This window comes from Carcharodon carcharias, chromosome 1 (genome assembly GCF_017639515.1).
Source record: "Carcharodon carcharias isolate sCarCar2 chromosome 1, sCarCar2.pri, whole genome shotgun sequence".
NCBI lineage: Eukaryota > Metazoa > Chordata > Chondrichthyes > Lamniformes > Lamnidae > Carcharodon > Carcharodon carcharias.
Window position 1 is genome coordinate 83,960,941 of NC_054467.1, and position 25,818 is coordinate 83,986,758.

General features: G+C 44.1%; 1 protein-coding gene across 1 annotated transcript in view; it reads left to right on the plus strand.

Moving 5' to 3' along the window:
* LOC121273304 (glutamyl aminopeptidase) overlaps positions 1-9,408 on the plus strand; it is a 69,159-nt gene extending 59,751 nt beyond the window's left edge. Inside the window, exons 12-20 of the mRNA XM_041180451.1 lie at positions 1,567-1,697; positions 1,820-1,875; positions 4,196-4,346; positions 4,430-4,503; positions 4,595-4,696; positions 5,362-5,532; positions 6,482-6,622; positions 8,065-8,146; positions 9,265-9,408. Of these exons, the coding sequence (XP_041036385.1) occupies positions 1,567-1,697; positions 1,820-1,875; positions 4,196-4,346; positions 4,430-4,503; positions 4,595-4,696; positions 5,362-5,532; positions 6,482-6,622; positions 8,065-8,146; positions 9,265-9,408 (1,052 nt within the window). The remainder of the gene's footprint in view (positions 1-1,566; positions 1,698-1,819; positions 1,876-4,195; positions 4,347-4,429; positions 4,504-4,594; positions 4,697-5,361; positions 5,533-6,481; positions 6,623-8,064; positions 8,147-9,264) is intronic.
* The last annotated feature ends 16,410 nt before the right edge of the window (positions 9,409-25,818 follow it).

Consider the following 25,818-nt stretch of genomic DNA (forward strand, 5'->3'; position numbering starts at 1 on the left):
ATGGGAGTGGCATGAGGAACCATAGGAGTTGTTTGGGGGGGCATATCTTCGCATGGGAAGCATGAGGAGGACATTTTGAACTTATCTTTTAAAAGGTCCCTTCATGCATACCATGGTTCATGGGACCTCTGAGGTGCTGTGAGCCAAAAGCCATTGAAAACCTGGCTAGACTCCATGAAAATCACAGAGGACTAGGACATGCCTATTCTCACAATGGAGTTGGCCAGGTCAAGAATACAAAATGTGGGCTTTTGACCCAAACCAGCCTGCACCAAGTCATCCCAACTTGATGAAAATCCAGCCCAATAGTTCTGATCTGTTATGTTACATGAGACCTGAAATGTTAACTCTGTTTCTCTCACCACAGATGCTGCCAGACCAGTGGAATATTTCCAGCATTTTTTTTTGCTTTTATTTCAGATTTCCAGCATCCAGAATATTTTGCTTTTGTGTGCAAGCTTTACCTGCTGGCCTCCTGGCCAAATCCCATTGACTGCAATTTGAAATTGTGGACAGCTTTGATAACCATCTGAAGTAATGGGGTCCTTCTCTAAGTATGCTAATTAGGTCCTGGGGACATCAAGGGAACTGACTGCCATTTTAATGTTGGCCTAAGTGAGTAATTACTGTGGTGTTCCTGATAACCGGCAGCTAAATGGAGGATGATCAGCAGGTAAAGAGGTCACTCCAGGTAAAGGGTGCTCCTACAGGCCGGCCCCCCCACCTGGATTTTTTCTACAAATTCATTCTCCAATTCCTCCACCGCAACCCCCCCCCAACCTTCTCAAACTGTTGACCAAAACCTACATCTATGCACATACTTTAGGCCTGAATACTGGCCTTTGAGCTAATCAGTTTTCATGATCAAGCTGACATTTCCTGATTATTTTGCTTGGGAAGTTCGTCAGTGACACATTAATCAAGTCTGGCCATTAAGGTCAAATGGGCCTCCCTCTATTGGTCACAGACAAGCTAGTTGCTCCTTAGGCTTTCCTGCCTGGTAGTTAATATTCCCCTGCATATCTCCAACCAGATCTGGAATCAATATTTTTTAAGTCTGAAGATCAGAGGTTGAAGATCAGAAAAATGCAAGTTTCTCCCTATTTGCCCTTCATTGGAGACGAGATTGGTGCTCTCCTGGAAAACTATTATAAGAATGGCCCAGTGTTGGAGTTGTGCCACTATTGGGCATTTCTGAGTGGTCCCTCCCTACCAGAGAGAAGGAAAATTAGAGAGAAGGCTATCCCTAAGCTTCCTTCTTAGTGAAGCCATTTCAGAAGGCTGGAGAACAAATCTGCAAATCTTCACCATAGACAGTTAGATGGAAGGCCAAAAACCAAGGGAAGGAAACTCTTGCAGGAGACATTAAAGTGTATTGATGAAATAAGACATTCGATCATAGGGCTAAAGGCCAGAATTTGCTGATAGAAGAACGTAGAGCATGTAAGAAGTATGAGTTTTCTACCATTCAAAGATTTTTGCTCATGGCATTGGTTCACCTTATGTGTTTTGTTAGAATACAAGTACAAATAATTTATTTACTTTCCTTATTTGATAAATGTTTAGGTATTACTTTAAACTATCGCATAGCTGATGGATTACTGAAAATAAACACGGACCATGTTGGGTTCTATCGTGTGCAATATGAAGCAACAACCTGGGATCAAATCATCGCTGAGCTGATAGAGAATCATACAGTAAGGATAATTGTTTTTCCTTTAATTTTAGGTTTCAAAGTGCATGCACCAGAAGTTGTATAGTTCCTTTAAAGAGAACTCTTGTGCTGACAAAACTCTATAACATCTGCATCTTCATTTAGCTGTTTTCAGTTGCTGATCGTACGGGATTAATTGATGACGCTTTTTCACTTGGAAGGTAAGTGTTTGAGTCATTTCATTCATGAATTTTGGAAGAGAATATTTCCAGAGGAGGAACTGGGTGGTGCAATGGGTTCTGACACTGTCCTTCTGTCCTTAGGATATCGATTGAAACCCACACTACATTGATGGTTATGGTTACAAGTGTTGGAAAATTTCAGCTCGATTCCTACTGGGTAACACAAAACTAGATTGGTGCTAGTTGGGCATCTCATTTCTAGAATCGTCCTGGGAGATTTCCAGGCTTGGTACTAAATGGGCACAGGTTCATTGCTGCCCACCGTGCCTAACTAATGAAGCAATGGGGAGGTTCAAACAACCCCCTGGTTTCAGCCTTCTAACAGTTTCTCGATGAGCTGAGGGCACCAAATATTTTTTACTGGGAGAAAAATTAAGTCTCTGGCCAGCAAGCATGTAGGACCTGTTTAGGGACCAAATACCAGGAACATTGCAAGAATGAGTCAAAACATATTTGTGGAGCCTGGAGGAACACTCCTGGTCCCACAAAAATCTTTATTTTAAACTTTAATCTTTGGGAGCAGCTTCCAGAGGTCTCTGAGGGACTGCAGGATAGGCCTCCCGTTGTCAAGACACTGACATGCTTTCTCTGTTTTTCCTTGAAAGCGTCAATCAGCAGCTTAGAATAGTTGGAGGACACCAATTTGCACATCTAAAGAGCTTCCCATTTATTTCATGCAGGAGTACCCATTTAAAGGTCTGCCTGTAAGTTAATTCAGATGGGAAATTGGTGCACAAGTTCCCCACCAGACTTTCAATTGCCGGTCACTTATTTTCCATCTGTGAAATGGGTGACCAGCATTTGAAAGTCTCTCACAGCTCTCTGGAAGAGTTGTCCCTTTAGTCCCGCTTTTCTCCAGACTCTTTTTTCAAAACATTTTTCAAATATTTATTGTGAAAAGTTTTTTTGTGGATCCTGCTTCCACCATTGTTTTTGGTAAAGTAGTCCAAGTGCTTACAACCATCTCTCTCTATATATAAAAATTAAAAATCATAATGATCTTAAATTTGTGCATTCAGTTATCACTTCACAAACAAGTCAGTTTTTTTTTTGCTATTTACATTACCAAGCTTTGACCTTATTAAGTTTAGCAATACCTCTTTTTCACATTTTTACTCAGTGCCTCTATTTATTAAAGTTAGGGTTGCATATGATATTTTTCCCCAGTTTTAGTCACTGTCCCTTTACTTTTAAACATTTATATATCTGAGTTTCAAAGGGCTAGATTTTACAGCCCCCTGCCAGGCATATTTTCAGCAGGGGCAGCATGTAAAATATGTAGGGTGGCTAGTCCACCATTTCTGACCTGACCCCCATAATATGCTAGGCGGGTGGTTGTCGAAATGGGCAGCCCACCCACAATATTTAAATGAACAATATTTAAAAGGTCAATTAATCTTGTTAGTAAGCCTATGGACTGGGATAATATGCTGCCCACGCCATAATATGGTTGAAATGAGCAGGCGGGAAGGAGTGGGCAAACCACTTTTTGTGGCCTAGATGAAAAACAGCAAGAAGTGGGGGGCATCTCATTCAGGGTCCCAGTGCACACCCTGTGTGCATCACAGCACTCCTCCCCCGCCCACCCCCAAGGATGTCAGTACCACCACCGCCCCCACCAGCCCCCCACTTCCTTCACGCTTGCCCCCCAAAACCCAACTCCCTTCACACCTCCCTGGGCTCTCGATTTCTCATCACCCTAAAAGCCCTTTTTGCGCAGCCATCGTTCTACTTCATGTTCCTTCCTGCAGTCTCAGAAGTGCCTACTACTAAGCTCTGGCACTGCTGGGATGTTAAAGCTGTTAGTCGATCAGCTTGGCCGGCAGCTCTTGAGGGCAGGATTTCCTCCCACTGAGAGGCGAAAGTCCCACTCTCAGCAAGTTTAGCCCACTCCCAGCATATTGTGGCTCCAGAGCAGGCTTTTTTCCAGCATGTTGGCTGCCAGACAACTTACACTTCAGTGGTGGGAACTCAATTTCACCATTTGTTTAAAAGAATACTTTTACCCTCTATTCATAATTACATTTCATTTATTTGCCACTGTAATCGACAGCTAAATATTGCCTCAACTTTGACTTGCTCCTACATCTATCTTATTTATTTATTATGTTAATAGACAGCTAAATGCTGCACCAACTTTGACCTCTCCTGACATTCTCCTACAAAAAGACCTCAGAGTAACATCTCTACAGCACTGCCAGTGACAATTGAAGTCAAACTTTGCAGTGGACATGAGTGAAATGTGTCAGAGCCTGAATTCTAATGACAAATCCTTTAATGGTTTCCCTGCTTGTTTCAGAGCGACTCTCTTAAACTACTCTGTAGCTTTAAACATAACAAGATATCTGAAGAATGAAACAGAATATTTGCCTTGGTCGAAAGCAATTTCATCCAGTTCATACATTCGGAACATGCTAGAGGATGATAAGATTCTTTACTTAAAGTTCCAGGTGAGCTGAAATAAATACCTTGAAAGATTGATGTATATGTTTTCCTTGACAATGAAAATAAATTGACTTGTTTACTTTTACAGACATATTGGAAGAAGCAAATTAAACCCATTACAGACAAACTTGGATGGAAAGATGAAGGCCCCCATTTGGACAGGTTTGCAATTTTTCCTTGTAAAATAATTATGAATAACAGCATTTATTGGATTGTATAAACTAATTAGAGAATAATTTTGGTGTGTGCCCAGGTTATTGAGGGAAGATGCTCTGGGGCTTGCATGCCGGATGGGAGATGCTGAAGCATTAGTAAAAGCCTCTAATTTATTTGAAGAATGGATGAAAGGAAAAACGTGAGTATATTGGCCCTGCTGTTTATGGGGAGGCAGGGAGGAAGTAGGGAGCACAGTGTGGGTGTTGGATTTGGGGGGGCGGATTGGGGTAGTGGTGGGCAGATACACTGGAAATCCCAGACAAGCAGAGGTCCTGCTGAATTTAATGACGAGATATCTTTGTTTCTGGCCAGACAGCTGGAACCGCCCGCTAAGTTAGCTCACCTCTGGTTAGAAAAGCCTCCTATAGTAGAAGGCCATTACAGTCCTTGGTATACGGCAAAGATCACAGCAGAAGGCTTGTTTGGGGGTGCTGGGCGAAACAGCCTTGCTCCTCTTGACTCTCAAGCAATGTTATTAAAAGCATTTACCTGCTTGATCCAGTCACTGCTATCTCCATTTAGCTGCTGCGCTGCCAAAACCAGTTATATTTAATTAAAGCTCCCAGCTGCACTGTCAGAGCCTAATTTTGATATTATAGTAAAGTGTCCCACCTCTTGAGGACAGGACATGGAACTTCTGTCAGTGGGTTGTGTTTATGTTACACAATTTAAACATTTTAACCCCCAAACCCCGCTCCGCCGTCATAGGGATGTTAAAAGTCCCCCCCCGCCACTGTCTTCTTGTGCATAAAAGAAAATGAAGAGTGTCTTTTGATAATAACTATAACATTTTTATTTAACTAGTGTAAGCCCAAATCTGCGTCAGATTGTGTATCGTTATGGGATGCAAAGTTCAGGGAAGACACCTGCATGGGAATTCATGCTTAAGAAGTACCAGGAAACACCTCTTGCTCAGGAGAAGGACAAGCTTCTGTATGGATTGGCTTCAGTGGAGAATGTTTGGCTTTTGGACAGGTAGTTACAATACTGGATTCAATTGTGCAGATTGCTAACTATTTTATTTATAACATAACCTTCTTTTTAACATTTATTGCTATCTTTCTACCAGTTCAGAATGAGAATTACTCAACCAATTAAAGATTTGTACCTAAATTCTATAAAATAAGATCCTGATGGGCTCTGCCTTGTGACTAATGAGTTAGATTCTATCTGCAGAACTGTCTCCAGCACTGGTTGTCATATCGTAGGAAGTATATATAGCGCTTGAGATGCTGAAGAGAAAGACAACAAAAATATCTGCAAGCCAGTTTAGGTTTGTTGTGGTGATTGTGCTCTTCTGAGCCCCTCAAAAATGAAAGATAAAATAAATTTTGTCTGTTTTTGGAGCAGCCTGCCATTTGAAGGACAATTAATTAGGCCAATTCATGCCAGGCAGCAATGGGCATTATCTAAACTCTGCCCACTTGGTGCTTAAAAATCAGTCCAGGGTCCTACTATGGGCATAGCACTTTGATTGAAATATTTAAAGGAGACTGCTGCTTGTTTTGTGTGGCAGCGCCAACTAGCCATGTTCCAAGCCTGCACAGAAATTGGATGGAAAGTGGGTGAGTCTTTTTCCAAATTTTCTTTTGCCAATTGCCCAGTTCTTCAGCATGCTGCTATTCTAACAGCACACTGTTCGGAGTCAGCTGAAGTTCCCGTCACATGCAGGTGGGACCCACGTTAATACATGTAAATTGACATTAATGACGGTCGCGATGCCAATTTAACTACAAATTGCAGAATTCATGCCCAACCTGTCAGTGACATCTTTATAAGTTTCAAAAATATATCTGTAATAGCTTGCCAAGAATCAGTCTGCTCAACAATATAATTCAAAAGCATTTTTTTTTGCATTGTGATTTCCTATGGGTTAAAAATTGATTGATCAATTTTCAAATTTCCTTTTTGCTTTGTAATACAGATTCTTAAAATATATTAAAAACGAAAGTCTCATTAAGAGTCAGGATGTGTTCACTGTTCTCCGGTACATTTCATACAACAAGTATGGAAAAACTATGGCTTGGGATTGGATGCGACTCAACTGGGAATATTTAGTGGAACGGTAGGATCAACTCTTCCCACTTTTCAGTGCAAGTTTGATTGTAGGTAGATATATTGTGTAGATGTGATGATACCTGATTTACAGTGTCATACACTAACATTCATTCCTATGTAGTTTTTGTTTCTGATTTAAATTTATGGACAGAATTTTGCTCTCATCGGGCATTCTTGGCAGGAAGCAGTCGGGAAACCAGTCACTGCCCCCGATTGGGGCCAGACCATGGTTTCACGCTGGCAGGAAAATTAATGCCCATCCAGTGTGAAATGCGCGTGGTAGCACTCAGCGCTGCCTGAGTTGGGGGGCACGGGTAGGAGGGCGAGGGCGCAAGTTCATGCATGCACGCAGGAAAAGCTACCTGAGGCACAGGTAGAACTGTCTCAGGGAGCTGAGGATATAAAAAATGAAAAATAAAGAATTATAAAATGGTAAAATAAAATGTCCTCCCTTGTGATTCTGTCACATGAGCAGGGACATGTTCTTAATGAAATATTAACATTTTTGTTTTATTTTTAATTGCTGTTGGAAACCTCATCCCGCCCATGGATGAGGTTTCCTAAAATGTGCAACGGCCACTTGGCCTTTTTGCTGACAGCGAAAAATAGCATTTAATTGGGACTTTAATGGCCTTAATAAGCCTTTTAATTGTCAGTAGGCACACTGCCAACGCCCACGCATGCCTGCCAACCAAAATATCGCACATCATTTTATGTTCGTTCGGGTTGGATGCGTGCTCGCCTGATGAACGTAATATCCCAGCCTATGTTTCTTCCAGGTATTAATGGTCAGTTCTCCAGGTGTTATTGAGTTGAATCTCAGTTCTTTCTCACAATGCTCATTTGATGCACAGAGTATGCAGTAAAGTATTCAAAACGTTATTTGAAAATGCACAATTTAGATTTGAAATTCACAGTTGGTTGGTGAATGCTGGGAGTCAGCACTGAGCAAAGACATGTTTAAGAATTTCAGTTATACTTGGATTTTTTTTAAACCTAATAATTGAACCCCATTCTTTTGCTAACTTAAAAAGTAAGGCATACATTTATAAAATACAATTAATGATCTCATAGCATCTAAAGTACTTTGCAGCCATATAATGCTTTTTTAACCGTAGTTATGTCGGAAATCCAGCAACTGCTTTGCACATAGCAAGTTCACCAATGAGACACTGGCCAGATTATCTTTTTTGCTTAGACTTTGGTACACAATTTGGACTGATTTTCTGAGTACATGGTGTTAATGGAGAGCCTTGCACATCAGGGAACCACAGCTAACAAAACCATCATTTTCTGATATGCATGTCTATTGGGCTAGTAGCACACTCTTAAATCTTTTTAGGAAGCCTTTTAAAGATAAATACTCAGGATAAGATCATCATGGAGCATTAACCTGAAGCATTGTTTTAAATTACAACTTGGTTAGCTTAAATTTTGTTCAAATTTCAGATACACTATTAACGATAGAAATCTAGGACGACTAGTTTCAAGAATAACAAGATCGTTTAACACCGAGCTCAGCTTGTGGCAGGTAAGCTACAGGAAGTAGTGGGGGGGAGCACTGAAAAGTTCCAACCTTTAATCCTGTTTCTCTATCCACAGATGCTGCTAGACTTTTGAGTATTTCCAGCATTTTCTCTATTTATTTAAAATTTCCAGCATCCGCAATATTGTGCTTTTGTAAAAGGTCTGTGATAGTGTGGAAGGCAAAATAGATTAAAAGAGGAAAGGAGTGACAGTATAAGTCAAAAGGGGCAGAAAAAGGACAACTAAAGAAACAACATTTAGAGGAGATGGAAATGCCAGCAGGAAAATCATTACCACATCTGCTGTCTGAGAAATGAGAGCAGTGGTTATGACATGAAATTTTTGAATTTAGTGCTTACTCCAGAAGTTTGTCAAGTGCCTAATCAAAAGGTAAGGTGCTGTTCTTCAAGTTGCTTCAAGCGACTCAGGGTCATACGTGTGAACTAACCACTAACGTGCGTTCTAAAATGTGATCACCCAAGCTGCTTTGGCCTCCCCATGAAGAAACTACACCATGAACAGTGAATACAGTACACTAAACTGAAAGAAGCACAACTAATTCACTGTTTCACCTAAAAGGACTATTTAGGCCCCTGGATGTTGGGAGGGGAGGAGGTTAAAGGTGTTGCATCTCCTGGGCTTGCACAGTAAGGTGTCTTGGGAATGGAAGTGGGTATTGAGAGTGATGGAAGGGGGTGTCATGGAGGGAACAGTCCCTTTGGAATGTTAAAAAGGGAGAGGAAGGTAAGATTTGCTTGGTGGCATTATGATGGATGTGGTAGGTGATAATCCATTGAATGTGGAGTCCGATGCGTTAATCGTATGTAGGTGGTAGACATTAACTGGGGATGCACTTGTGCTTTTATAAATAGGAACAGACTGAAACTATGATGGTTGGATTAGGAGGCAAATGTTTGTAATGGGAATCACTGTAAATAAATGTTTATAAAAGTGTGTAAAGATTGGCTCCAGTTTTATCCTTTCTATAGCTTTCTGTAGTAGAAGGCGAGGGGCCAATTAAGGAAGCTGTTGTGGTTCTAGAAGGGAGGGAAAGGGGTCATTACTTTAGTTAACAAATTCTTCATTCTGAGTTACCCAATTTATGTTTTTTTCCCATTTAAGATGAAAGATTTCTTTGCAAAATATCCAAAGGCTGGAGCAGGAGAGACTCCTCGCAAGCAAGCCCTTGAAACTGTGCAGACAAATATAGAATGGTTAAAAAGAAACAAGGCTGAAATAGAACAATGGCTGCAGAGCAATGCCTAATGTCAATAGGAGCACAATACTCTCTGTGTAAACACAATCCAAGTTTGCACCAACAGCTTTCATGGTGGCATTAAAGACCCTTGTCAATTATATTTTTACTATTGTGCTTGAAAATTTTATATTATATGAAAATGGATGGTGTTTCTTTTCCTAAAGACGTCCTGTTTTTTACAAATGTTTTAATTGTGGCCTGGTTTGCCAATATAGTTTATGAAGGAATTCAGGTGCCATCTTTTGTTTTCCTACTGTGCCTTATGATGACAGTGTTTACAATCCATGCAGTTTGATTGGAATAAGCCATGCATTTTCATCTTTGTAGCACAAACAACAAAGGAGAAAACTACTACTGTAAAGATGAGTTTTAAATAAATTGAATGAGAATATTATATATAATATACCTTGATTGTAGCTGTTTTTATTTCAGTAGCAGGTTATTTTTTTTGTATAAATGTATAAAGATGTTTACATATTAGGTAATTTTCATGACTGCTTTGGGTGTAATTTTAATTTTTTGACAATAGTGTAAAATAGGCAATACTGGAGCAGCCGCTAGTTATATATTGCTTCCAAAATTCTGTCTTACCAAAGTGAATGGAACTGAAAAGTGGGAGATGAAAAATGGCTGGCCTCAGCAATGAAAGGGAGAGCAGCATGGGGCACACAGTTTCCAAGGCTTCAGAAACTGAGCTGGAGGCCTTGGAGGAATTGGAAAGACAGAGATATGTCCTGTATTAGCAAAGGGCCAGACACCATTTCAGAAGAGAGTGGGTGCAGATAGCCTTGGGGAAATCAGTGTCAGGAATCAAGCCCTGAGGACCTGCATGCAGTGGCATAAGATGTTCAATTACTCCAGATGAGTGCGTCAGTTAATGCATCTTCAAATGCCATGCCCTACCAACTGCACCTTTACCCCCAGACACTGTTTAATTAACCACATCCCCATCACTCATCAGACCCCCATCACTCACTGTCAACAATCTCTATCAATCAGAACTCATATCTAATATTTAGATCCTTCACCTCATCCTCACACACTTACCATCGCTACAAGCCCATAACCACATCTCACAGCTTGCATACATTGCTGCTATGCAACCATGACAGCCAAAAAGATTGCAATACACCCATTGACACACTTTCCTCTCTCTTGCAGAATAAGGTGGCACACAAACAGAAGCAGCAGGAGTTAACTAGAGGGAACAGGTGCACTTGCATCTTCTAACCTCCATGGAATAGATGGTGTTGACCATTTTCAGAAGCGCCATTGTGAGTGTATGACCACTGGTAAGGATGAAGCCATTGAAGTTGCTGGTATCCTCATACCTAATCCTCCTTCTCAAGTCTCATTTCCCTCTCACCAATGCTGCCAGACCACTCTCTGCAGATCTTTGACACTGTAAACAGTTATTGAAAGCACACAAACCTTTATATCCTCTTTATATCCAAGCTGTGAAGAACTCGACTGGATGTGACACTAGTAGCTGCACTTCATTCCCCATTCACCAGCAGTCCCACACCTTAAATCCCCTCTGTCACTGATCATGATGGCATCCACTTGGCCATAATGTAAAAATAAAAGCAACCACAAAATAAACATTCCAAACCAATTATATGATGAAATCTAGCCATATTGCATTCAAAAGTCAAATAAATTATCTTTAATGCCTTTCCCTGTCCTAGTGCTCCAATGCAGTGCTACCCCAATGGCTGCAGCATAGCTGGTGGAAGGTTTTTAAAACTCAGTGAAAGAGGCTGCAGATGGCCTTGGAGAACAATGTCAAGCATCTATGAACCAAGAAGCATAGGTTGCTGACAGGCACAGCAAGGGCATTGGTAGAATGGTAGGGTGGCATGAGGGAAGGTAGCAGGTTAATGCTCCATGAAGCTAATGCTACTCTCCCAGGGCAGTGCCTTGATAATCCTTGTAATCTATTGGAGGATGATTGCTGGACTGCTGTGACAACCTGCAAAACTTCTTTGAGCACTGGGTTTGACAGCCTTGATGGTAGCGGTCTTGAGTCTGCATGGCAGCAAGCTGACCTTAAATGACAGTATTCTGAGCTTCTACTGCAGCACCCAGACACTGGATGGCTGCTGCTTGTACTGCAATGGAAGCTGAGATATGAGCCATCAGACGCTGCACCATGGTTGAGTCTACAAGTGTGTGAACAGAATTAGCCACTACTTCTATGCAGGACTGCATCATATTCAGTGTTTTCAGCCCCACCACTGGCCTCAGCAATGCCTGTCCCACTAATCTCCTCCCATCGCCAGTAACATCTCCTCCCTGGGATTAGAACATGCAGGCACATCGCTCCTACTCTGGTTAGCTGTTGCTGCCTCCTGTTCTGTGTCACCTTGTTCTACATGAGAGAAGAAAAGATATCAGTCAGTGTTGTGCAATTTGTTTGGCTGTTGTGGCTGTCATAGCATTGTGTGCAACCTATGAGTTTGTGTGAGGCTTGACGCAGTGCTAAGTATGTGAGGATGAAGTGAAGCTATGAATGTCTGACGTGAAGCCTAATTGATAGAGGCTGTTAAGTGGTGAGAGATGGCAACGGATGGTGGGGGGTATGGAGACTTGACCAATGTCTGAGGCCAGTGGCACAATTAGTAGGATATGACATTTGAAGACGTATTCCTGACTGCCCCCATGAGCCTCTTGCTGTACTGCATCCAGGTGCTCATGGCTTGACTCTTGGAATTGACCTCTAGGTAATCTGTTTTAACTACTTTTTAAGCATGTATCAGGAGGGCTTCCTTCACCCCTGTGGAAACAGGACATCTCTTCTCCTTTCCACTTTCTCCACCAAGACCTCCAGTGCAGTGTTATGTCCAGAGCCTGCTCTTCTGTCGTAACATTCTTTCAGAATTTAGATTTTCTTCAACCGCGATCCCCATTACCTGCTTTAGTCGTCATGCTCCTCTCCTTTAAGCAGTGCAGGCTAGCATTAAGTAAGTGCTAACCACTCATGATATTGGCCCCCTGCTGACATGCTCAGCCAATGGACAGTGTGATCAGTGGACGCAGAAATCATGGAAATGAGTATGCAGCACAAAGTTGTCGGGCTGCCTGCATTACAATCAACAGACGGTTAATGAATTTAGCACCCAGCATGTTTAAGAAAATGCAATTGTGGAAGTTTTTCCAATTATTAATTCAAATTATTCTGGTGCCATAAAGAGACATTCAAAGATTCAGAAAATATATTATAGGTCTCAGTGAGGTGAGATTGTAAAAAAAAAAGTTTAAAAAGAAAAATGACTTTAGGTTTTGTTGCGCCACAAAGTATGGGTGGAAGTTTAAAGCCCTCGGAGTGAGTGTAAATTCAGAAAATTCACGAGTTACACTTTTACATAGAAGGCTGTGTTATTTTAATGAACAGCGGAGGATTTTGATGGAGCTTTTATACAATTGACTTGAAAGATTGAGGAAATTCAAACATTCCATAAAAAATGAGCCTCAGTGACATATGCCCAAAATTCAGCATTCTTTCATGTTGCGAATTAGCATGGTGCCCTACTTGTGCCATTCTTTGCATAAGATTTTGGGAAATTCCAGGCCTCAGCATATTAATCCGCATCTGAGTATTCTGAGCATGTGCAGTTTAGAGCATTTGAGAAAAAAATGTCATTGCATCAGTAATAACTGAAGGCTAGAAGGATATGCCCCCATCCTGTGAGGATTTGGAAGTTCCTTCGCATTTTCCAAGAGTTTGAAAGGAAATGGAGATTGGATTTTGAAAGCGTTATTTCAGACAAGTGACTTAGAGCTTTCTGTTTTCTATTATGAACTTCTCAAAGATTATGTCAGGAAGCAGGAGCACTTAATGTGATTTTCTTTTGCCCATATTTAGAAAAAGGGATTGTTTTGCTTATTTTCCTCTCAGTTTTTTTCAAAAATGGAAGCAGTTACGATGACACATTTCCTTACTAAAATATATTTATTTCACGTTTACCGGTTTTCACTGAAATGGTATTAGTTGTTTATTCTGCGAGGAAAATCTCTTTGAGGAGAATTTTTCCCTCGTCAGGCAGGGGTAGTCAGGAAGGCAACCGCCACCCGCAATCGAGGCCAGACCACAATTTCACACTTGCGGGCCAATTAAGGTCTGCCCAGCGTGAAACGAGAGGTGGGGAGGAGGGCGGGCACAAACTTCATGCATACACATGGGTTCGCGCTTGAAAATCTCTCTGAGGCACAGAGCTGCCTCAGGGAGATGGACATTTTCAAAATTAAAAAAATAAAGATTTTAAAAATGTTATATAACATGTCCCCTCATGTGACTCTGTCACATGAGCAGGGACATGTTACTAATGAAATTTTCAAATTTTTATTTTATTTTTATTTGCTGTTGGAAGCCTCATCCCACCCGTGGATGAGGTTTCCTAAAAAATCCAAAGGCCGCTTGATCTTTTTGCCTGCCCACCAACTGTAAAGTTGGACGGGCAGTGAAAAATTTGTCTCCATCAACTTTTTAATGGCCTTAACAGGCCTTTTAATTGTCGGCGGGCAAGCTGCCAACACTGGTGTGCGCCCATCGAACAAAGTATTGCATGAGTGCATGATGAGGCTCCCCTGATGTCATTGTGCGTCATTTCATGCTGTTGGGTCAGGCGTGCGCTCGCCCAACCAGCTAAAAATTCTCCCCTTTTATTTGAAATAGTTTGTATTTTAAGGTAAGTTTGGGGTGTGTGAGCAGTTCCATATCATTGGAGTGAAACCTCAGAATTGGGTTGTAATGGAAAACCCAAACTTTATCCCAGGGTAGGTTTTGATAATTAGCAGTGGCAGAAAACTGGTGGCAGCAGATCACCCACTTGTTACATACAGGCCACACAATTTGCCCTTCCATTGATGTAGGTAGCCCAAATGGCCTGCTTCCACGCTGTTGAAATTTGTGAGTCTTGGAACCAAGTTAAACCAAACCAAGTGGATGTAAAAAAATAAATTCATGTTTCTAATACTTATATAATTTCTGTAAACTAATGCTGCTCAAAAATTCATAACATGTTTTCTGCCTTGAATCAGACCAGTGCATATCATGAACTTTAAAAGAAAAGCATAAATGATAATATGAATATGGTCATGTTCCACAGAATATCATTCGTCTTGTGTGAGAACATAAAAAAAAAATTGCTTTGTGGAGTACTGAAATAGTATAATATATCTTTTGATATCTAAGTGATTGGAGACGAGTTTATGAATTTTTATTTTAAAATTTTAGTAATGAGGAAAACCATTTCCAGCCTTTATATTTTTAATTATAGAAAAGAACCTCAGAAATATGAGCTGCGTCCGCTCAAGTCCCACAATCTTCTGACCCAGAGATTTTGATGAGAATAGAAATTCATGACAAAACGATAAACATGAAATAAATACATTTTAGTAAAGAAATGTGCAATTGCAACTGCTTCCATTCTTGGATGATATATATTGCTTTGAAAACAACACAAAAATAATTGCATCACTATGCTTCCGGAAGCCCTGAGATTGAAGAAATTGTCTATTGCTTGCTTGAAAGTCAGAGGTTGAGTGTACTGGCATGGCTAATGTTAGTACAGTTTTTTTTTTAAATTTGTTACTAGGATGTGAGCATGACTGGCAAAGCCATATCTCTCACATATCTCTTGCGGCAAATGAGTACTAAAGCAGTTCAAACAGAATAAGCGCTCATTTCCAACTAAGCACAGTTGTTCTTGTCTTCTGGCTATGAATGCTAAGAATCCTTGAAGTGTGAGATGATTCATTCTCCCCCATTCCCCTCTCGTTACTATGTGCTCATTCAATAATCTGGATGGTTATCTGTTTACTTTTCAGTTGGAACCAGTGTACCACAAAACTTTCTCTGCTTAGAATAAAAGGTTTAACTACCAGTAAAGAAATGGGCTCAGACTTTAATTTAAAATAAATAGTGAGGCTATCAATGCTCACCATTATTCAGGCAGGAATCAGACAGCAACTTCCGGCAACTGCACACGCACAAATAAACAAGTGTCACAATGACCAGTTCCAACAAGAGAGAATCCAACCATCGCCCCTTGATGTTCAATGGCATTACTATCACTGAATCCCCCACTATCAACATCCTGGGGGTTACCATTGATCAGAAACTGAACTGGATTAGCCGTAAAAATACTGTAGCTACCAAGAGCAGGTAGAGGCTAGGAATTGTGTGACAAGTAACCCACCTCCTGGCTCACCAAAGCCTGTCCACAGTCTACAAAGCACAAGTCAGGAATGTGATGAAATACTTCCCACTTGCCTGGATGAGGGCAGCTCCCACAACACTCAAGAAACTTGACACCATCAGCAGCTTGTTTGATTGGCACCATGTCCACAAACACTCACTCCCTTCACTACCGATGCACAGTGGCAGCAATGTGTACCATCTACAAGATGCACTGCAGGAATTCACCAAGGCTTCTTAAACAACACCTTCCAAACCCATTACCACTACATCTAGAAGGACAAGGGCACTAGATAGTTGGGAACACTAACATCTGGAAGTTCCCCTCCAAGCCACTCACCATCCTGACTTGGAAATGTATCGCTGTTCCTTCACTGTCGCTGGGTCAAAATCCTGGAACTCCCTTCCTAACAGCACTGTGGGTGTACCTACACCACATGGACTGCAGCGGTTCAAGAAGGCAGCTCACCACCACCTTCTCAAGTGCAATTAGGGCCATAAATGATGGCCACAGCGAAGCCCACATCCCATAAATAAATTATTAAATTAAAAACATAGAAATCAGAAAGTTGCTGCCAATTTGCCCTGCTCAAGAAGCTTCATTTGTACTGGTACCTTGCTGAGAGGCTCACTGTCAAAGACATGGAAGTGCTTGATGATGCTCTGCCAATGTGATAGATACCCACGAAACTCACAATAAAAATTTAGGGCTTGTCCATTCCAGCGAAAATAAAATTTTAATGGTGTGATCAGTCTTCATTATTGCAAACAACCTTATTGCCATTGAAAGTTAACAGTTACAAGTGTGGAGTCTCATTCCTTCAGAATATAATTATTAGTGAAACTTAAAATAATTTTTTTTAGTAAGTAAAACATCTGTTATGTTTCCTCTCAGTTGCTTTTACTTAGCTCTCTTAATGCCACTTTTCTCTCCTTTTATTTTACATTCTAAACAGGGTTTGACATTGAATTAACGGTTATAACTTATGCTGGCTGGTTCAAACATTGCACACCTCAATAGTTAGAGGGCACTGCACCATTTTGGCTCTCTAATTTACAGTCAATTCCAGTGCAAAATCCCATAGAAGGTCTATAGGCAAGAGTAAGTGTAATAAATGGCTAACATCATTCTTTTGCCACTGGCAAAGAAATCTCACTCAATGGGCAGAATTTTTAGGTCAGCGTGCAGGCACATGCCTGACCCAATCAGATGCGAAATCGTGTGAGATGATGTCAGGTGAGCATCCCGATGTCATCCTGCGCTCGTGCAATATTTCTGCCAGCGGGCACACATGAAAGTCATAAGCGCACCAGCCGACAATTAAGAGGCTGATTAAGGTGATTAAAGTTGTAATTGTCTCTGATTTTTCGTGGTTTGTCCAACCTTACGGCTGGTGGATGGGTGAATCGGCCAGGCGGACTTGGCATTTTCATGAAACCCTATCCAAAAGCGGAATGAGATTTCTCTTACTAAATTTAAAAAAATAAAAATCTATGGACAGCATTTTTATCACATATATGTTCAGGTTGTGATGCTTGAACATTTTTTTCCTTATTTGTCAAACATTATTTAACTGTTTTCAAGTCTTCAGCTCCCTGAGGCAGCTCTCTGCCTTCAGGGAGCTTTCATTAAGCGCTCGCCCACACCCGCGCTTATGTCAGCACCCGCCCTCCTCCCACCCCCACCCCGGCAGCGCTGAGCATTTCAGTGTGCACTTCACCGTGGCTGGCTGTTAATTGGCCAGCCAGCGCAAAATCATGCCTGGGGGTCATTCACAGTCAGCGGTTTGTTCCCAGCCTGACCCAGGGTTTGGCATTGGAGTTGGAGTTTCCTCCGGCATATCTGTCTACTCCAGCATAATGCCACCATCAAACACATCCTCATCTCACCCCATTAGTCAGCATTCCATTGGAACTATTCCTTCCGGGGGTCCCTGGTCCACTCCTCCATCACCCCCAACACCTCACCCCCTTCCCAAGGCACCTTCCCATACAATCGCAGAAGGTGCAACACCTACGCCTTTATCTCCTCCCTCCTCACTGTCCAAGGACCCAAACACTCCTTTCAGTTGAAGCAGTGCTTCACCTGCACCTCCTTCAGTTTGGTCTACTGCATTCGCTGCTCCCAATGTGGTCTCCTCTACATCAGGGAGACCAAATGCAGACTGAGTGACCGCTTTGCGGAACACCTCCATTCTGTCTGCAAGCATGACCCAGAACCCCCTGTCACTTGCCATTTCAACACACCACCCTGTTCTCATGCCCACATGTTCATCCTTAGCCTGCTGCAATGTTCCAGGAAAGCCCAACGCAAACTGGAGGAACAGCACCTCATCTTCCGATTAGGCACTTTACAGCCTTCCGGACTTAACATTGAGTTCAACAACTTCAGATCATGAACTCTCTCCTCCATCCTCACCCCTTTTTAAACCCCCTTTTCCTACAGTCATTTTTTATTTTTTATCCACTTAATTTTATTTGTATTTATCCATGGTTTTATCCACTTTTTTATCCCATTTTCTATCCTTTTTTTTCCCCCACCACCACCCCTCCCCCCACCCATTCCCCTAGGGCCATCTGTCACTTGTTCTATGTTGTTCTTTCACACAATGCAACCCTTGTTCTGCTATAATCACATTCTGCTTTCTTACCTTTATGCCACTATCAGCACCTTTTTATACACTACTTGCTGTGCATGGTAGTGGTAGAATTGGTTGAAACAGGGCCACGACGTGAACGCTTCTACCTTGGCCCCTTGTTTGTGCCGTGAAGGCAAACCGTGAAGGCAAACACCAGCTTAAAGTAACCTGGTGTGGAGCAACACTGACACACTGTGAGCACTCTATCTACTTAGGAGTCACCCTTGACAGATGCCTCACCTTCAAGAACCACATCAAAAAGACAAAGGCAAAAATGAGCACATGAAACAACATCCTAAATAAGCTTACTAACACAAAATGGGGAGCAAGCTTGAAAACATTGTGAACCAGTGCACTTGCTCTTTGGTATTCCACTGCCGAATAAGCCTGCCCTGCATGGGAAAGATCTACTCATGCTAAGAAGATGGAAGCCGTTCTGAATGCAAGCTGCCGACTTATCACAGGTTGTTTAAAACCAATAAACACCAACAGCCTATATATCCTGGCGGGTATTGCTCCCCCTGATATAAGAAGAACGGTAGCCAGCAAGAAAGAGCGACTCCGTCAAACATCAGATGAGAGGCACCCTCTACATGGTCATACACCTACACCCAGCCGCCTAAAGTCAAGGAAAAGCTTCATGAACAGTGTTGTTCCATTACCATCAACACCATCTGAAGCCCACATCGCCTTGTGGAAAGACCAGCTCGCCAGTCTCGAACAAGCCCCAGTGATGGAAATTCTACCGGATGAAAGCCTTCCCCCAGGAGCTAATTGCAACTGGGCAACCTGGAAGTGCCTTAACAGACTTAGGACTGGCGTAGATTGTTCAAAGTTGTCACTAAGCAAATGGGGATACACAACAAGCCCGACAACTTGTGAATGTGGAACTGAGCCACAGACTATGCAACATCTCCTGCAATGCCTATCGCTAGAGGAACCCTGCACTGTTGCAGATCTTGCTGAATTCAACAACAAGGCACAAAAATGTGTCCAGTTCTGGCTGGGCTATGTATAGACTGTCCGTGGACACGATAAGAAGAAGAAACACCTTTTTCAGTACTAACCACTACCATTAACACTCCTTTGTTCTTTATTTCATGACATCTCTGTCAATCCCTCCTTTGTCCCCACCCATCACTAGCCTCCTAACCAGCTCCACCTGCCCCGGCCCCCCTTAAACAGCATAAGTTTCATCACATTTCCACTTCTCTTCAGCACTGAAGAAGGGTCATACAGACTCAAAATATTAACTCTGTTTCTCTCTCTACGGATGCTGCTAGGCGTGCTGAGTTTTTCCAGCATTTTCTGTTTTTGTTTCAGATTTCCATCATCCGCAGTATATTGCTTTTGACCTAAAAATCCTGCCCAATACGTATATATTTTTTTAAAAATCACAACTCTATCTGATATTTTAATGTTATCTATATTGGTTGAAGGGGATTGTACCCTCCTTCTCAAGAAGGTGTTTGTGACTAGAGACAGGAAATTATTGTCTGGAGAAGATACATGATTAAATCTAACAATTAAAAGAGCCCAAAGCCTGCTCTTTGCACCCATTGCTAATGTTAAGCACTCCCAGGTCAGGAAGTTGCTAGATGGTTGCAAAGTTAAACTACCTCTGCTGTTACGACCTATGACTATTCTTGAGTGTTTATAACATTGTATAATCTCAATCCCCAGGCACTATTTCACATTTCCACCCACAAGCATGGAATCGGCCAGCAATTTGGGAGTGCTTCACACTGACAATGGGTTTGAAGTGATAGAAGTTACACCTATATGGACTATATGTGACTTCAGACCCATAGCAATGTGATTGACTGTTAACTGTCCTCTGAAATGGCTTAACAAGCCACTCAGTGTTACCAAACTGCTACAATAAAAACAAAAATGCACAGACCACCCAGCATCGACTAAAACATCGGACATGACAAAGGCCCACCCAGGCCAGTCAAGTCTGCAAAGTGGTACTCACTAATATCTAGGATCTTCTGCCAAAACTGGGGGAGCTGCCCTATTGACTACTGCAGTCACAGCCTAATATAGTCATATCACCAGATCATTCCTTTCATCCAAGACCACAGACTCCTTCATCATTAGGAAAGATATATCAGCCTTGGAAGGAGTACAGTGTAAATTTAATAGTGGTATTTCCACCTCAGTGGAATTTAGAACAATAAGAAGTTATTTGTTGGAGATTTCAAGATATTTAGAGGGCAGAATTTTCCATTTGAACTACAGGGGGCGGGCCCCACAAGTCCGCGCGTAAAATGATGCACGGTGATTTCGGGTGAGCGTCCCAACATCGCCGTGCGCCATCGTGATATTTTGCTGGCGGGGCGCGTGATGAAGTCCAATGCACGCCCATCATTAATTAACGGGCCACTTAAGGCCCTTTAGTCTTCAATCGATGCCGATTTTTCGGTGCCTTTACAATCTCTGAGTTGGCGCATGGGTGCAACGGGCAGGCGGGTCGGAGACATTTGTATTAACCTCATCCACAGGTGGGATGAGGGCTCAGTGGGGTCGTGAATTTGCTCTGTGAAGTATTTATTGGTGAAAGTTTTTCAAACTTGCCTGTGTGATCTGCAGTGCTTCAGAACATATCCCAGCTGCTTTTCCTGAACTTTTAAGCTTCAAGTCAGCACTCTGCAGTGAGGAATCTTTTCCAGACCTGCAGATTTCAGGAAGCTTTCCCTTAGCCTGGGTATGGGAGCTGATCTGTCCACTGGAGGCAGCTCCTCTGAGGAGGAAGGGAGGGCTAGAAGGGGGAGGAGGCCAGGAGTGCACATTCAGCCTCCAGGGGAGCCACCTTTGAGAGTACAGGCACAGGCACAAGAGGCGCAGGGCTAAGAGGTTGTCCAAGGTGGAAGGGGCCGCAGAAGATGCCACTATCCTGCTGCCAGGGTATACAGGCGGCGAAGCAGCTACCTCAATATGTCTGAGGTGCAGTGCCAAAGGAGGCTTTGTCTCTCAAGGGACACAGTCAACTATATCTGTCAGATGATTGGGCCTGAGATCTCCCCTAACTGTGTGGGTGGACACTCCATGCCAGTGGCTCTGAAGGTCACAGCTATCCTCTACTTCTATGCCTCTGGCCCTTTCCAGGGCTCAGTGGATGAGCTTTGCGGCGTCTCCCAATCAGCTGTCCATACTTCTGTCAAGCAGGTCACAGATGCTCTGTTCAGACGGGCATTGACCTTCATCCACTTCCAATGCGACCAGGCAAGTTAGACACAACGAGCCAGAAGCTTCATGGCTATTGCTGGCTTCCCCCATGTCCAGGGTGCTATAGACTGTACACATGTGGCCATCAAGGCGCCAGCAGGTGAGCCCAGTGCCTTTGGCAACAGGAAGGGCTTCCACTCCATGTGGAAGATAGTGTGTGATCACAGGATGCTGATTCTACAAGTCTGTGCAAGTAAGCCAGGCAGCTCCCACAATGCCTACATCCTTAGACTCTCCCAGGTGCCGTGGCTCTTCAGTGCTCCAGCCCGACTGGATGGATGGCAGCTGGGTGACAAGTGCTATCCCCTCAGAAGTTGGCTTATGACGCCTCTCTGCCATCCAAGAACAGAAGCTGAGCAGCGCTACAATAAGAGTCAAGGCACCACAATGGCTGTGGTGGAGAGAGCCATCGGTCTTCTCAAGATGTGCTTCCAGTACCTGGACCACTCAGGGAGCGCACTCCAGTACCCCCCTGATCATGTCTCTGATAGTGGTTACATGCTGCGCTCCGCACAATTTTGCGCTGAAAAGGGGGGGAATGCAGTGGATGATGGAGATGTCGACGCAGTGATTGCAGCTGCACACGATGAGTCCAGCAGTGAGTCAGAGGATGAGCATGCACAGGGAAATGCTGAGGGGATAGGCACTGACCCAGGACGACTCCAGGGAGGCAGGGACACCTGGGATTCTTTAACCCAATGAACCTTCAGCAAGCACACCACAGATGGATCACCAGGACAAGCCTGGGCTGCCGCCTCGATACTTGACACCTAAGTGCAAAATCTGCCAGGCCAGCAGCACTAAGGCCATTGTAAGTAAAGCTGAATGTCCAACAAATCACTCATTACACTTTTGTCAACCATACACATGCAGAAGAAACGAGGCACCCTCAGCCATGGTCACACATCTGCATTTAATGTGTGAAGCAAAATAACTTATCACAAATAGAAAACAATAGTATTAACTATCAAAAAGAAATCAGGAGGACCTGATCTCAGGCTAATGCAAAAGCACCAGTGAGAAACCTGTGGTGTGCCTAAGGTGCCTTATGCTTTTGTTTACGGGTGCTACGACTTGGTGCTGCCCCATCGCTCGGAGTGGCATCTGAGCCGGCCTGCTGACTCTGCTGTCCTGTTGGCTTCGATGACCTTGGCGCTTGTCCTCTGGCCTGTGGAGCCTGTGCTGGCCCCGCCTGAGAGGGAGTTGCCAGTTCCGCAGCTGGCATCTCCTGAGTCGTCACAGCCTCACCAAATGCTACGGTCACTGGGAGAGGGGCGGAGGAGCTGCCACCCTCACCCAGAGTACCCTGAGAGGTGCCCACAGAGATGACAGGCAGCTGCTGCGCCGTTGTGAGGTCGCTTCAGACCCCCCTGCTCACTGTGGATGGATGGGCAATGAACTGGGAAGCTTGATGTCCACACTATCTCCTACACTGGCACTGACCAACTGAGGTCAATGCAAATGTGAGGGCTTGCTGGTCAGAGCGCATCCCCAGGAAGCCCTGGCAGGTCTCCAGGAGTAGGCTCTCCACAAGGGTCGCCACTTTCTCCATGGAGGACGCATGGCGCTTGGACATGTGTTTCATTGCTTCAGCGATCATCTGCGTAGACTCCTCCACCATGGAGACCAAGCCAAGCATAGCCTCATGTATCTCCCCCAGATGTTCCCACACACTTGGCCGCATTTCCTGCACCTGCTGCATTGCAGACGACTCCAGAGGCACATCTTCAGGCACCGACTGAGCATGTGCCTGGTCCCCAGCAGTCCTCTGACTGCTCGCACCATGGGCACTCTCTGTCTCTGCCAGCTCCTACAGCAAGTGTGATGTGTCCCCATCACTGTGCCCTGGAACGTTAGCCGTTGTTCTAATTCCCAACGAGGTGTTAGTATCTTCACTGGTGCCGGCCTCACAGAGATGGTGTGATGCTGGTGAGACTTCAGGCCACTTAGGTGTGAGTGGGGGCCTCTGCTGCTCCTCCTTCCAGCCCTGCTCCGATGATGTTGAAAGGAAGAACAAGGACTGTGGTTCAGTTAGCATGCAGACAATGACAAAGCTCAGCCCTGTCCCCCCGGCTCATTATGCACTCAGCTTTCCATAACCAATGGCCCAGCAATGTTGCAACAATAACTAATTTAACAATCAACAGTGCTATGGCTGTTGGGGGGACAATGCTGACCTCGCTGTTGGGCATAAATACCTGGCTGTGGCACCCCAGCTTCCCCGAAGCCAGTAGACCTGTGTGCGTGGTGCCTCTCCAGTTCAAGGCCTCCTGTTCAAAGCGGCTTAGTATGGAGCGCTGTGCCTGGCTGCCTCCAGTCCTCACATGCTAGGCTGCGTTATGCACATTCTTCTCCTGAAAAAGAGAGAAAAGTATTGATTAGGGCAAATTGCACATGGACTCTGTTCGCGCACGGCCCACCCCAAACAGAGCCTCAAGTGCCTCCTCAACCCCCCTGCTGCCGATCACTCACACAAAGATGCTAGGCCTGCTCCCCACCCCCCGACCTTGGTCACTTGCTGACTACATCACATTAGGAACCACACGGTATTTCCTCCCATAGTAAGGAGGCACAAGCACATGCAGCATAGAAGGCAGAAGATGGTTCGTTGCCATGCTACCTTAAGGCTCCCCTTCCACCATCTCATCACCCTGACTAGGACATGTCCTGGAGTTCTGAGTCTGCGCCCAGGTGCAGCTCCTCCAGGCTGTCCCCAAACTAGTCACGCGGGACTCAGATCAACACATGCTGCGGGGGAAACCTCGTCTCCTCATGACCCACTCAGGCTGACCTCAGCATGGGCACTATCTGCTTGCCCACCCAGCAAAGGAAAAATGCCACCAATTCAATGCAGTCACGATACTGAGATTTGGGGGGCGCTGCAGAGAGTAAGGCTACCTGCTGGGTTAAATGTCCAATGCCAACATGGTACTCTCCCTGCCAGAGCACAACAAATTGTTGAAGCGCTTGTGACACTGGATCCAGGTGCACCACACCACATTGCGGGAGTTCACCACCTCCTCCACCTCCTCCCAGGCACGTTTCATCATGTGGGGGGGCCTCCACCTCCCATCCTGGGGGACCAACACCTCCCGCAGTGCTGACACCTCCTCAAGGAGGGTAGGAAGGCAATAATCTGAAAAATGAGGGGCACACCCTCCAGCCTGGCCTGCTCCGTTGGCCTGCCCTCCAGCCTGCCCTGCTCCACTGGCCTATCCTCTAGCCTGGCCTGCTAACCCAACCCCTCTGCTGCGGCCAAGCACTGGCCATTGTGAGCAGCCTACAAAAGGCTGCCAGGCCTTCTTTTAAACAGACTGCTGGGTCGCTACTGCACCCAGTGGTCTGTGCACGCCTGCCACAGCCTGCACACTCCTGCTGTCCTCGGGAGTCAGGAAATACACTGGGTAGGCCTTAATTAGCCCACCCGTATAAAATTGCAGTGTAGACCCAATCGCAGGCAGCAATTGTGTCCACGGGCAGCGATCGGGTCCACACCTGCTCCCACTCCACCCCGCCCGCCAGACGGAAAATTCTGCCCAGAGAATAGATAGGGTAGATAGAAAGATGCTTTTCCACTAGTTTGGAAATGGACTGGAGGTGGGAGGCATAGTCTTAAAAATTAGAACTAGATCCTTCAGAAGTGAATTTAGGAAATGGTTCTACACACAAAGGGAAGTAGAAGTGAAACTCTTCCACAATCGGCAATTGATGCAAGATCAAATGTTAATTTGATATTAATATATTTTTGTTAAGCAAAGGTATTAAGGGGTATCGGGCAAAGGCAGCTTATGGAATTAGGTCACAGGCTAAATGGTTTATTCCTTTCCCAATGGTCACTTCTTCCTACATCCCTGGCTATGTCCTGTCCCACCAGCAGGACAGAGCGACCAGAGATGGCAGCACAGAGGTATACCATCGGGAGTGAGTGGGCCTGGGCATTGAATCTGGACCCCATAACTCTCAATGCACCAGCTCAAACATGGACAGCGAAATCTCCTGCTGATAAGCACTTACTGGTCTACAGCTGGTGAACTAGCATTCATTCATGTTGATCACCACTAGGAAGAAGCAATGACGGTAGCAAGGACACAGAATGTGCTCTGGGTGAAATAATTCAATGTCCATTACCAAGTCATACTATTACTGATCAAATGGCTGAGTCCTAAAGGATATGGCTGCCAGAACGGGCTGTGGCAGGTGATGAGAAACTAACACGAGGGAAAAATCCACATGACTTCATCCTCACCAGTGTACCTGCCAAAGAATCAATTATCCATGACTGTATTGGTAGGAGCAACCACCACACAGTCCTTGGGGAGTTGAAATTCCCATCTTCACTCTGAGGATAC